At 47.1% G+C, this 13,874-nt stretch overlaps 1 protein-coding gene across 4 annotated transcripts in view; it reads right to left on the bottom strand.

The window, feature by feature from the left end:
* Positions 1 to 7,490: 7,490 nt before the first annotated feature.
* The window catches only part of EIF2B3 (eukaryotic translation initiation factor 2B subunit gamma), a 68,180-nt gene continuing 61,796 nt past the window's right edge, over positions 7,491 to 13,874 (bottom strand). For all 4 annotated transcript variants that reach the window (XM_084786596.1, XM_084786597.1, XM_084786595.1 and 1 more), the window contains 2 exons: positions 12,635 to 12,738; positions 7,491 to 7,653 (listed from right to left, as the gene is read on the bottom strand). In XM_084786596.1, coding sequence (XP_084642722.1) covers positions 7,601 to 7,653; positions 12,635 to 12,738 — 157 coding nt within the window. In that variant the 3' untranslated portion in view covers positions 7,491 to 7,600. The remainder of the gene's footprint in view (positions 7,654 to 12,634; positions 12,739 to 13,874) is intronic.

Raw genomic sequence — 13,874 nt, 5'->3', positions numbered from 1 at the left:
TCCTATTATTGTATTTGTGATGACATAATTTATTTACAACATTTGAAAGTCTGTCTCTCCTCCTAGACAGGAAGTGGTACTCAGGAATGCTCAGTGCTTCCCTAAGAGTCAAAGAAACCAGGGGTCAGCGCTCCTATCTGTGCTGATAAACTCTGCTGTGGCATGGGTAAACATCTATATCCCAATACTGACCGTGTAGGAAAGAAGCTGGGCATGGTGATTCACGCCTTTAACCCCCACACTTAGGAGGCAGAGGCAGGCAGATCTCTCTGTGCGTACCAGGCCCCAGTATGGTCTACATAGAGAGTTCTGGGACAGCCAGGGCTACCTAGAGAGACTCTGTCTCAGAAAACAAACAAACTAAAGTTTGAGAAAAAGAAAGTGCAATAAATCCATTATTCTGATTCTGCTATCACATCTGGCTGGCCTCTTGCTTAATTCTTCCAGACTTTTAAATCATCATATTGTGAATATTTTATGTTGCTACACAGTTGTCCTATCAGTCATTTGCAGGCTGTCCTCAGGACAGATTCCCAGAAATGAGGTTGTCTGGGTCAAAAAGCATGGATATGTTTTTGGTCTTGCTACACACTGCCAAACTTTCTGAGAACTTGTGTGAATTAACATTAGCTCCAGGGCTTAGTCCTAGGGGAGAAAAAACAAAACAAAACAAAACAAAAAAACAGGCAGGGGGTGTGTGGGGGGGCGGAATGGTGGTTGGTGGTGGGCCACGCCTTTAGTCCCAGCACTCGGGAGGCAGAGGCAGGTGGATCACTGTGAGTTTGAGGCCAGCCTGGTCTACAAAGTTAGTTCAGGACAGCCAAGACTACACAGAGAAGCCCTGTCTCAAAACAAACAAAAATAAAAACAGTCTGAGGGCTGAGCAGCTAAGGAGGACCTAACGCATCTGTCTACTGCGCTGCTGCCCCGTGGCTGGAGAGATGGCCCCGCGGTTAAGATCACCTCTTGCTTTTACAGAGGATGTAGGTTTGGCTTTCAGCGCCCACAATGGAGAGTTCACAGCTTCCTGTGGCTCCGGCTCCAGGGGATGCAACACTTTCTTCTGGCCTCTGAGGGCAACTTCACACACATGATGCACATACAGACTCTCAGGCACATACACATAAAGTACAGATACATATTAAAAAGAGGAAGGAAGCATGCGCAAGTCTGTCACGGGAGGAAGTCCACTGCAGAGAAAGTGCACTCCTAACAAGCCTCGAAATAGGAACAGGTCTGAAGTGGACTTTCCAGGACCCCTACATTGATCTTGGGGCTATAAAGACAGGGAATCACTTGGAATAAGCACTGGATGGCATTCTAATGGCAGGAGAGATTTGGCATTTCTTGAGATTTCTTCATACCAGATTCTGCAAGGTAAAGGTCATAGAGAAACAGGTGTGTAATCACCTCTGCCTCCATTATTAGCTGACTGCACCATCAGCTGCTGATTGTGGCAAAGTCCCAGCTTTGTGTGTCTGTTTCTAAGATGATCGTATGCAGTTGAGATGCGTATGCAGTTGAGATGCGTATGCAGTTGAGATGCGTCTTCCTGTCTTCAATCTCTTGCCTCAGCATCCTATGACACTTGGCTTGGGCAGTTTTGTTTCGTTTTTTTCCAGACCAGTTTTCTTTGCGTAGCCTTGGCTGTCCTGGAACTCACTCTTTTGACTAGGCTGGCCTCCAACTCACAGAGATCTGCCTGCCTCTGCCTCCCTAGTGCTCAGAGCAAAGGTGTGTGCCACCACCGCCCAGCTTGGCTTGGGCTTTTGACATGCGGACTCACTATGCAGCTAGTGTTGGCCTGGAGTAGGGGGAGTACCAGTGTGAGTAACGGCACGGGGGCTTTCTGTGGATGCTTCTGAAAGTCCTATCCACCGAGAAAGCCCCTTGCTAGGATTGTTGTCCCCTGGCCATTTGAATCTCCAAAACTGCCAAGTGTGTGTTTGTGTGTGGGAATGCGCACGTGAGTGCAGGTGCCTGTGACGACCAGAGGCATCATAGCCTCCTGGAGTTGGAGTCACAGGTAAAGATGCCTGATGTGGTGCTGCAGCAGTAATGCTCTTAGCCTTCTCTCCATCCCTCAACAAGACAACTTCCTAGCCAAATGTAGGGGCGCACACATTTAATTCCAGCACTTGGGAGACAGAGGCAGGCAGATCTGTGTGTTCGAGGCCAGCCTAGTCTATAGAGTGAGTTCCAGAACATGTTCTGGCTACACAGACAAACTCTGTCTGGGGGTGGGGTGGGGGGGCGGCTAAACTTCCTGAGTCAGACACCAGGAAATTAGCAGGGAAAAGATAAAGAAGCCTGCTTCCCTGTGAACAGTGTTTCTCTGCTACCTCTATTGATTGTGGGTATGTGTTTGGGCCCAAACTGGAGACATTCCTCCAAAGAATTAGAGGAGAAAAACAACCATCTCCAAGGATTAACTCTTAATTACTGGTTTGTGGGCTAATCTTTGTTGAGCTCTGGGGTTGTAAGCTTTTTTCTTTCTTTCTTGGTTTTTCAAGGTAGGGTTTCCCAGTGTAGCCCTGGCTGTCCTGGAACTTGCTCTGTAAGACCAGGCTGGTCTCGAACTCAGAGATCCACCTGCTTCTGCCTCTCCAGTGCTGGGATTATGGGTGTGCATCACGGCATAGCAGGCCTACCTTTCCTTCTTTAGAGTTCTTAGCCTGAGGGGAGCCCAGAGCTCATGGAGGAAATTACTGACCTAGGATGTCCAGGGATACCTACAGGGAAAGGGGTGAGGCTAACAATCTAAACAGTTTACAGTCTGCTATGTAGCCCTGGCTGGCCTCAAACTCAGAGTCCACCTACCTCTGCTTCTTGAGTGGCAGGATTAAAGGCGTGTGCCACCATGCCCGGCTTCCTTTCCTTTTTGAACTTTGGTCTTCCTAGTCTACTTTTCAAGCGTTGGGATCGCAAGTGTATGCCACTCTATGTGGTTCGTGCAGTACTGGGGATTGAACCTAGGGCTTCCTACATTACAGGGAAGCACTTTATTACCTGATCTACAACTCCAGCCTCTAACATAGGGTTAAATGAGATAATATGGCTGAGAACAGGGCCTCAAGGTGGAACACACACAACACAGTGTGGGAGAAAGTGAGGGCCGTGGCTTCAGGGGATGATGCACGTGAGTCAGGACAGTCAGTTCTGTATTTCTCCAGATTTCTTACCATGAATTTTGTTTGGCTTCTGTTATCTAAGGTAGGCAGAGATGATGACCATGACCTATACAGTCAAGAGGCCTATGAGAAGTAGGTGCCAAGCCTGTGACATGCTCGCCTTCCCATGAGGCAGCTTCAGATCAATAGCAGGTATCGAGTCTGGGGCCAGAGATCAGAGAACAGCCCTGACCTTGAGGATGGGCAGAGACTTGGGTACCAAACAGGCAACTTATCATTTTCTATGTGGCTCTGGTCAAGGCCAGGTCATTCTGCCCCACCCCCCTACAATGTGTTCTTCGTCTGCATCTCTTTCCCTCAGGGTCAGCTCCTTCTTAGAGCTTTCTAGGCCTTCTATCTGGGTGGTCCTTCCCAGGGACACAGTTAACTATTTAGTGTTTTGTTTTTTGTTTCTGCTGAGAAGGGGTCTTCCTATGTTACCCAAGCTGAACTACAACGCCTGGGCTTTTAAGTGCTGGGACTACGCGCACCCAACACACACTGGACCACTTAGAGTAGCCTATAAAAGTCTTGTTTACCTACCTCCTTAAGGGTAGGGATGGCTGTAGATAAACAGAGCGTACTCCCTGCAAGTCTCGAGCTGGGAAAGAACTTGTAGGGCAATGTTGGCATAAGTTTAAAGCCTTGTCAGAAGGCAGGAATGAAGTGTTGAGAGGTTCCTGCAGGAGTAGCCCTGGAGTTTTCTGGTCTGGCAAGCTTGCAAAGGTTCTCCCCCATGCCCCCATCTCCTCTCTCTCATAGGGTCTATGTAGCTCTAGATGTCCTGGAAGTCACTATGCAGACTAGGCTGGCCTGGAACTCACAGTGATCTGCCTGTCTGTGCCTCCGGAGTGCTGGGATTACAGGCCTGCCTGTGCCTCTCCAGAGCTGGGATTACAGGCATGCACCACCACGTCCGGCTTATTTATTTGTTATTTTTTATGTTAGCACCTTCTCAGAGGCCTCCCTGAAGGTTGCCTTCACCCTCTCTTCCTGTATCAAACATTGCTGGGAAAAGCAGAGCAGGCCACCATCAGCGCCACTTTCCTGGCTGGCAGGCGGGTGGACATTCAATGCTTGCTACACACTACACTGCAGACATAAGCCATCTGCAGCTACCAAAGGTAACCAACGCCTGCCTACCTGTAGACAGCACAGAGAAGAAAAGCAAAGCACGGTGGACATCCCAGGGTTGCTAAGACAATGGCAACACTGTGCTGAGCTAGGAGCTGCTCCCAGCTGGGATTCCTTAGTTCCTCCTTGCCTTGGTGCAGGGCAGCCTGGCAGACTTGTGCCCTGGGAAGGCAGGGGAGAAATTTCCCTTTGCTTCAGTCAGGGAACAAAGGGTCTGAACAGTTTACGCTTCCCCTCTCTGTCTCCACCTTACTTTCCCACATCTATCTAGCGTTACCCCCTTGGAGGTCTGTGACTTCTGATTGCCTGCACCAGGAGCTCTGAGAAGGGGATGGAAGCTGAGACTAAGGAGGCAGGCGCCTCTGAAAGGCACTCAGCCTGGGAGCCAGAGATGGCTCAGTGGTGAGAGTGCTTGCCCTCTTCCAGAATACGCACTGCTCGGAACTCTAGGTCCAGGGGCCCTACACCCTCTTCTGGTTTCTGCAGGTACATGCACACACAGACACAAGAACTAAAAATCCTAAAAAAAAATATTTGATGTGTGTAGGCATTTAACCTGTACATCACTTTCACATTCGATGCTCAGAGGCCAGAAGGCTTTGGATTTCCCGTGAGTGCTTAGAATTGAACCTGGGTCCTTTGGAAGAATAGTCAGTGCTCTCAACATCCAAGCAAGCAATTGATATCCAGCCCAAAATAAAATCTAAATAATAATAATACAACCTGACTCTCATTTTAGAGATGGAGAAACTCAGTCTAGGAGAAGGAGCGATAATGCCTAGAACCAAAATCCATTACATAGAACAATTTTCTTGCCCCAGCCCAGGGACTGTCTCCAGTACTACTTGATACATCATCATCATCATCATATAAAATTCATTTTATTTTTTTTGAGACACAGGTTGAGACATGGGTCAGGTGTGGTGGCGCACTCCTTTAATCCCAGCACTTGGGAGGCAGAGGCAGGCGGACGGCTGTGAGTTTGAGGCCAGCCTGGTTTACAAAGTGAGTCCATGACAGCCAAGGCTACACAGAGAAACCCTGTCTTGAAGGGGAAATAAAAAGAGAGACATAGGTATCACTATGCAGCCTAGCCATCCTCAAACTCAGAGATCCGCCTGCCTCTGCCTGAGTGCTGTTTTTTTGTTTTTTGTTTTTTTAAATTAAGAGTTTCACGTAGCCCAGACTGGCCTCAAACTCCCTATATAGCTGAGGACAACTCTGAACTAATTTTCCAGCCTCCTCCTGAGTGCTGGGATTACAGGATTGTGCCACCCGGTAAAGAACCCACACATTAACTGTAGTTCCACAGTTCCACATCTTGGGCACTATCACAGCTCTTTATTTTGCCCTGACTCTCATGGGTTCAGCCATTTGGGCTCCTGTCAGATGGAAGCAGGCTTCCAGGAAGCCAGCCCTGCGCACTGGGAGGAACGGGGAGTGGGTGCTCTCAAGGCTGGCTGGAGGTGGGCTCCTCCAGGGTAGGCATACTCATCTCTCTCACAAGTTCAGTGAGCCCAACATCCGATCAGGCAAGATTGCTCAAGCGAACTTGAGAGCCTGGAGGTTTTTGAAGCAATGTAGAAACCAGTATTTCAAACTATCCTTTATTATAATTACTGCCACCCACAGTGAGGACATCAAGAGAAGTTTTTACTTTGATAATCCTAGGAGGTGAAACCTTACCCGGGGAGTCACTTTTATCTCTCACTAAACACCTGGAGGCCATAAAAGCAGTGCAGGGAGAGACAAGAGCAGCGTTCTTCTGTTTGGGAGCAGGTGGCAACTGAAAGGGGATAGGACCACAGAGGGCTAGGACTAGAGAACCCTCATTCTTCAATGACCTGAAGAACGGGCGCCTATGTAATGAGGAGGAAAAGGACGCATCTGGAGAGGACTCAGGAAGACTTCCAAACCACAATACTGATTCCTGGCTCCTCCCTACCTGGCTGAGCAGGCATCACCAAGGAAGTGGAGGATCAGGCCTGGCTCAGAACACCATCTTAGATTATAGCTCTTGAAAACCATGGGGAAAGGTTGTTCACTAGCCAGGGGCTTCCTTCAGCTTGCCTGAAGAGTCTCTACAGGTTAAGATTTGAGTTGGAAGCTGGGTGTGGTGGTGCACGTCTTTAAATCCAGCACTTGGGAGGTGAAGGCAGGCAGATCGCTGTGAGTTTGAGGCCAGCCTGGTCTACAAAGTGAGTCTAGGATAGCCAAGGCTACACAGAGAAACCTTGTTTTGAAAAACCAAAAAATAAAAATAAGAGTATAGTTGGAAGCTGAGCGTGGTGGCGCACAGCTTTAAATCCAGCACTTGGGTGGTGGAGGCAGGTGGATCGCTGTGAGTTCGAGGCCAGCCTGGTCTACAAAGAGAGTCCAGGACAGCCAAGGCTACACAGAGAAACCCTATCTGGAAAACCAAACCAAACCAAATCAAACCTATTATGTGTGTGAGTGCATGTGCACACACCCTTATATGGGCTCCAGGGACTGAATCCAGGTAGCCGAGCATGAGTGTCATGGGCCTTTACTGGCTGACCCTTCCTGCTAGCCTTAGTTTAGTTCCTTTTTTGAGAGAGTGTCTTATGCAGCCTAGGCTGGCCTTGAACTCATTAAGTGCCAGAGGATGGCTTGAACTCTTTAAAAAAATTTTTTATTTATTTGTATTTTATGTACATTGGTACTTTATCTGCATGTATGCCTGTGTGAGGGTGTCAGATCCCCTGGAACAGGAGTTACAGCTGTCATATGGGTGTTGGGAATTGAACCCAGGTCCTCTGGAAGAGCAGGCAGTGCTCTTAACTGCCGACCCCTCCCCCAAATCTCGATCCTCCTACCTCCACCTGTCATACCTGTGCTGGGGTTACAGGTATGTTACCATGCTCAGCCTCAGATGGAAGCTACTTCAGACTGCACTGGGTTGGCCAGAAAGTAGTCTTCAGAGAAGCCACTGGACAGCTGCTTCCTGTCCCTGAACATGTGTCTACCGCATCCTGTTCTCAGGAGACTTTCCACACAACCCACAGACACACCATCATACCGTACCTGAAATCCACAGGCCACGAACCTGGCACTGTTTCATACATGCCTTGAGAAGCCTTTTTTCTTTTTGTTTTGTTTTCAGAGCAGGGCTTAAACTCAGGGCCTTGTATATGCTAGGCAAGCACTTTACCACTGAGCCACACCTACAGCCTGGAAATTCTTCTTTATTGAAAAATAAATACAGAGTCAAACAGGTGGGCCAGCCAACATTTGTAGCTTGGGGGCCGAAAGGAAGGGTGAGACTTGTCCAGGACTCAGATTTCCATGAGCTGGTCATTTCCCACGATAACCTCGTTTATTCGTTTAGCTATAGATAAAAAAGAGGGAGAGGAAAGGTTTTAGGACATGGGCAGCGAGAGATATCCCTCCAAATCCAGCTGTGTCCAGAGATGACAATGGTCCCTTCAGAAGGGCCTGTGAGAGAGCATCTTCCTACACAGGGGAGCTGACACAGAGCTGGCTTCACGGGCACTTAGCTACCAAGAGCAGGGTGTAAAGCCTCATTAGAGGACCAGCAGCACGTTCCTAAGCAACCCTTTCTATACTGTGTGGGGTTTTGTTTTTGTTTTTTCTGAATGTCCTGGAACACTCTCTGTAGACCAGGCTAGCCTCAAACTCACAAAGATCCTCCTGCTTCTGTCTCCCAAGTGCTGGGATTAAAGGCATATGCTACCACCACCCAGCTTGTGTTCTTTCTTTCTTTTTTCTTTTGGTTTTTCTTTCTTTCTTTTTTTTTTTTATGTGCATTGGTGTGAGGGTGTCAGATCTTAGAGTTACAGACAGCTGTGAGCCGCCATGTGGGTGCTGGGAATTGAACCCGGGCCCCTTGGAAGAGCAAGCAGTGCTCTTAACCACTGAGCCATCTCTCCAGCCCTTCTTTTGGTTTTTCATGACAGGGTTTCTCTGTGTAGCCTTGGCTATCCTGGACTTGCTTTGTAGACCAGGCTAGCCTGGAACTCACAGACATCCGCCTGCCTTTTGCCTCCCAAGTGCTGGGATTAAAGGTGTGTGCCACCACTGCGCAGCTTTGTTTTATTTTTTCTTTCTTTTTTTGTCCTTTTTCTATAAATACATACCTATAATAAAATTCACAAATCAGACCCAGAGACTAACAACTAACAATCAAACATAACTACAACAGTATGTGAACGTGGTCTCTCTAAGACTGTCTCATCTTCAGGTGTTTACTCCTTTTCCTAAGATGCTGTGAGGCGATGAGATCCTTACATGATGAGATGGAGGGAGGCGGGGCCAGGGAAGCTCTGGGCTAGAATCAGGTCCAGATCTCAGTAGAGTCAGGAGGGAGGATATGGCTCAGCAGATGCGACCCATATAAGCCCAAGGACCTGAATCTGGACCCTGGAATCCATGTAAAAAGCCAGACGTGGCAGCTCGTGTCTATAAGCCCAGCATGTCCGCAGCAAGGTGGGCAGTAGGAGCAGGAGAATCACTGGAAATGTGCAGGCCAGCTAGCACAGAGTGCACAGCCTGGTAAAAACAAAGCCAAAGCCTAAAAGTTGTCCTTTGACCTCCATACATGACCTGTGGGACCTTCACTTACACATACCTGAACCGAACACAAGTAAATTAAAACATCCAGCTGGGCGCAGTGGCATAAAAAGCAGGGCATGGTGGCACACACTTATAATCCCAGCACTCAGGAGGCAGAGGCAAGTGGCTCTGTGAGTTCAAGGCCAGCCTGGTCTACAAAGTGAGTCCAGGACAGTCAAGGCTACACAGAGAAACCCTGTGTTGAAAAATAAAACCAGGGGGCTGGAGAGATGGCTCAGAGGTTAAGAGCACTGGCTACTCTTCCAGAGGTCCTGAGTTCAATTCCAGGCAACCACATAGTGGCTCACAACTACCTATAATGTGATCTGATGCCCTCTTCTGGCCTGTAGGTGTACATGCAGGCAAAGCATTGTGTACATAATAATAAATGAATCTTAAAAAAAAAAAAGAAAGAAAAATAAAACCAAAACCAACCAAACAACAACAACAACAACAAAAAACTATCCCAAAAGGCATGCTAAAACAGGATATGGTAATGGAGAGAAAATCAATGTGACAGAAAGGTTTATCATGTTACAAATGAAAGTCTGCACTATTGAAATTAGGAAGAAGTCCTGCCTACCAGGATTTGATGTGTACCAAATGTGTCAAGACCGTGAGTTTGGCAGGCCCACTTTAGTGGTTAAGGGATCACTATATCAACAGAGGAGCGGTCCAAACTTTGTCACTGTAGCAGAAGAAACGCTGATGAGCACCCGGCCAGTCTCCCTGGATTTCACTGTCTACTGCTTGAGCAGGAGCTCAGACCTGGCTGCCAAGACTTTTGCCAGAACCCTGAGAGCGCTCAGCTGGAGTAAGAAGATCAGGTGCAGTAAGGGCCTCTGGGCCTGGGGTGCAGCTCAGACAGTGTGAGGACACAGAACATGTGAGGACCAGTGCTATCAAGGGAGTGGAGGGTCGCTAGGAAAGGGAGGCTGGGTTAGTTAGGGGTCACCTCATTATTGTTGTTGTTGTTTGTTTGTTTTTGTGTTTTTCGAGACACGGTTCCTCTGTGCAGCCTTGGCTGTCCTGGACTCACTTTGTAGACCAGACTGGCCTCAAACTCACAGCGATCCACTTGCCTCTGCCTCCCGAGTGCTGGGATTAAAGGTGGGCACTGCCACACCCGGCTTCCACCTTAATTTCCAAGATAGGATCTCTTGTTGAACTTGCAGCTTGTCTCTGAGCTAGACTAGCTAGTCAACAAATTTGGGGATCTGCCTGTTTCTGTCCCCACAGTGCTGGCATTACAGATGATTGCCACCAGTTTGCCTTTTATGTGGGTGCTAGGGATTCAAACTCAGGTTCTGACACTTGTACAAAAGGTATTCTCTAGGCCCTCTAAGCAACAGGTTGGAGCACTGTAATGATAGGAATTTATTGCTTGTTTGTTTTTTTTTTAATTTTTGAGACAGGGTTTCTCCATGATGTTACCCTTGGCTGTCCTAGACTCACAGCGATCCACCTACCTCTGCCTCACGAGTACTGGGATTAAAGGCGTGCGTCACTACGCCTAGTTTTTAAAAAATTTATTTATTAATTCATTCATATTACATTTCAATTGTTATCCCATCCCTTCTATCCTCCCATTCCTCCCTCCTTCCCACTTTTGCTCTATTCCCCTCCCCTATGACTGTGACTGAGGGGGACTTCCTCCCCCACTACGCCCAGTTTTATTTTGTAGCTCAGGCTGATCTAAAACACATTAGTAATCTACTATAAATTAGCATTCCTAATCTCCCTGGGTTTGTTTCCCAAGTGTGAGCCACCATGCTTGGCTGGACTTTATTCATCAAATTAAATTAATTTCATAGGTATGAGTGTTTGCCTGATGTATGTATGTATGTATGTATGTATGTATGTATGTATGTATACTACATATGTGCTTGGTAACCATAGAATCTAGAAAAGGCACCAGGTCTCTTGGAACTAGAGTTATAGGAAGTTGTGAATTGCCAAGTGAGTGCTGGGATCTGAATCTAGGGCCTCTGGAAGAATGGCAAGTGTTAAACTGCAGAGCCATCTCCCCCGCTCCCGTTTTTTTTATCTTTGGAGACAGGATTCCACTATGTTGTAGCCCTGGGTGGCTTAGCATTCACTATATGGATCAGGCTGGGGTCCTGCCTCTTGAATGCTGGAATTAAAGGATGTGTCGATATGCCCAGACACTAATAAACAAACAATCCCCCCCCAAACAGGGTATTTGCTATTGGTCTTGGCTGCTGAGAGTCTGCTGCTGCTGCTGAAAACACCATACATTTTGGTCACAGTTCATGGAAAATCAAGTTGTTACTGACCAGGAACCTTTCCCCCTGATAGCTAACTATCAGAGTACTAGAAGGTGCTATGTAGGCTGCTAGGGGAAAACGACTCAGCTTACACTGTCTTACACAGCTGTGAGTCTTGTGAACTCTAACTTCTAGAATGGAAGATAAGCACACGGTGCAACAGTGGCACAGATATTATGCCACAGTGTGCTAAAGCACAGCTTAGAGCCAACCCTCCCAGTAGCTGAGAATGGTTCTCCAGCTTATGCCCTGCTGGCCCCTTTGTCAGGTTAAATCAGGAGGGTCACCTTCCTTAAAAACCAGGTCAGAGCCAGCAGTGCTGGCACATGCCCTTAATCCCAGCACTCGGGAGGCAGAGGCAGGTGGATCTCTGTGAGTTAAAGGCCAGCTTAGTCTACAGAGGGAGTTCAGGACAGCCAAGGCTACACAGAGAAACATTGTCTCACAAACCAACAACCAACCAATACATGTTGGGCGGTGATGTCTTTAATCCTAGCACTCGGGAGGCATTGGCAGAGGCAGGTGGATCTGTGAGTTTGAGGCCAGGCTGGTCTATAGACTGACTTCCATAACAGCCAGGGCTATTATGTAGAGAAGCCCTGTCCTGAAAATCAACAAATAAACAAACAAACAAAAAACCAAAAACCCAACCCAAAACCCAAAACCCAGAAAGCCCAAACAACACATACACAACACAAAGCAGATGATGATTCATCACGGTCTTCAGGAAGCCACAGCACAGTCCAGAACCTGTGCTGTATTACTGGCCACCTCTGTACCAGCCAAAAGCAAATATAAGGTATTGCTGTGACTTGGACAATATTGTTATATTTTCAATTTTTTTTGTTTTTTAGATTTATTTATTTATTATGATTATTATTTATATAATGCTCTGCTTGCATGTACGCCTGTGCGCCAGAAGAGGGCATCAGATCACATTATAGATGGTTGTGAGCCACCATGTGGTTGTCGGGAATTGAACTCAGGACCTCTGGAAGAGCAGTCAGTGCTCTTAACCTCTGAGCCATCTCTCCAGCCAGCCTCCCCCCACCTTTTTTTTTTTTTTTTTTTAGTTTTGAGACAGGGTTTCTCTTGTAGTCCTGGCTGTCCTGGACTCTCTTTGTAGACAAGGGTGGCCTTGAACTCACAGAGATGCTCCTGCCTCTGCCTCCCAAGTGCTGGGATTAAAGGCGTGCGCCACCACAACCAGTTATTTCCAATTTTTTGGTAGTATAGTTGTACACATATATGAGCGAATTTATTTATAAGCTATATTCCTAGGAATAGGACTAAATCAAAGTTTTAAAAACTTGATAATTGGATCAGCTGCTCTCCAAAGATGACTATAAATTTGTATTTTCACTTGCACTATAAACATCTTGCCCAGTAAGCATTATCTGTGCTAATGTGACAGATAAAAATGGCTTTCACAACTTCGGTGTTGCTCACCTTTGGCATCAATTCTCTGACCACTTCCAATCAAACAGTCCTTGATGTCTGCGCCCTTCTCGATCACGGCATTGTTGCAGATGACGCTGCCCACGATGCTGCTCCTGTAACACAGCAGCCAACACAGTAGCCACGTTAGAGAACCCAGGGCTTCCGAACTGAACCAAGGCAGCAAGTTCAGGCTTTTCTAGGCTGAGAACGGCTGGTCTGTGGTGACGTGACTCAGGTTATTACTGGAGGACAGAATGGCACCAAGGGAGGATCTGGCTTTAGAGAATTTCAGAGCAGGGCTACATTCATAATTACCTTTACCTGAGGCCTTATTTGACTTCTTCTTTTCCTTTTTGGGTAATGGGGACTCAATCTAGGGCTTTGCATATGTTGGACAAACCCTTTACCTGAACTGTATGTCAGTTCCTGCTCCTACCTACCAAGGGCTAGGATTATGGTGTATATAAACACTCTATCAATCGAGTTATTTTTTTCTAAAATTTATTACATTTAATATGTGTGTATGGGTAGATAAAATGGGGGGCACACATGTGCTACAGTGTGTGTATAATAGAGGTCAGAGGCCAGCTTTTGAGAGTTGGTTCTCTTTCTACAATGTGGGTTCTGGTATTAAGCTCTGGTCAGGTTTGGTGGAATGTGCCTTTAATCACTAGACAGAGTTTCTCTGTGTAGCCCTGACTGTTCTGGAACTTGCTCTGTAGACCAGGCTGGCCTCAAACTTGGAGATTGCCTGCCTCTGCTTCCTGAGTGCTGGGATTATAGGAATGTGCCACCATCTACTGAGCCCTCTTGCTGGCTCTTTTATATTCAGTGTGTGTGTGTGTGTGTGTGTGTGTGTGTGTGTGTGGTGTGGGTGTGTGTGAGAGAGAGAGAGACATGAGTTCAAAATATACAGAGACAAGTATTCTGCACTGAAGTACATCCTTAGCCAAAAAAAAAAAAAAAAAAAGATCTTTTAAAAGCCAGCTCAGTTCAAGCCAGGGATGGGTAGCTCAGGACTGTGATCCCAGCTGTTACAGAGAGAGATCAAGGCCTGTCCGAACAACTTAGCGAGACCCTGTATCTAAATAAAGAAAAGGGATGGTTTGGGCAACATTACTGAGTTGTGGAGCACTAGCTTAGCATGTGGAAATCCCTAGGTTCAATCCTAGCACTGCTGCCCTCCCCCAAAATCAAACAAACGAAAAAACTCTATTCCAGAAAGACTGCTTTGTTCCAAAAGATGCTG

Source organism: Acomys minous (assembly GCF_964271855.1).
Source record: "Acomys minous genome assembly, chromosome: 6".
Taxonomy (NCBI): Eukaryota; Metazoa; Chordata; class Mammalia; order Rodentia; family Muridae; genus Acomys; species Acomys minous.
The sequence above is the reverse complement of the archived record's forward strand: the minus strand, read 5'-3'. Positions and strand labels throughout refer to the sequence as shown.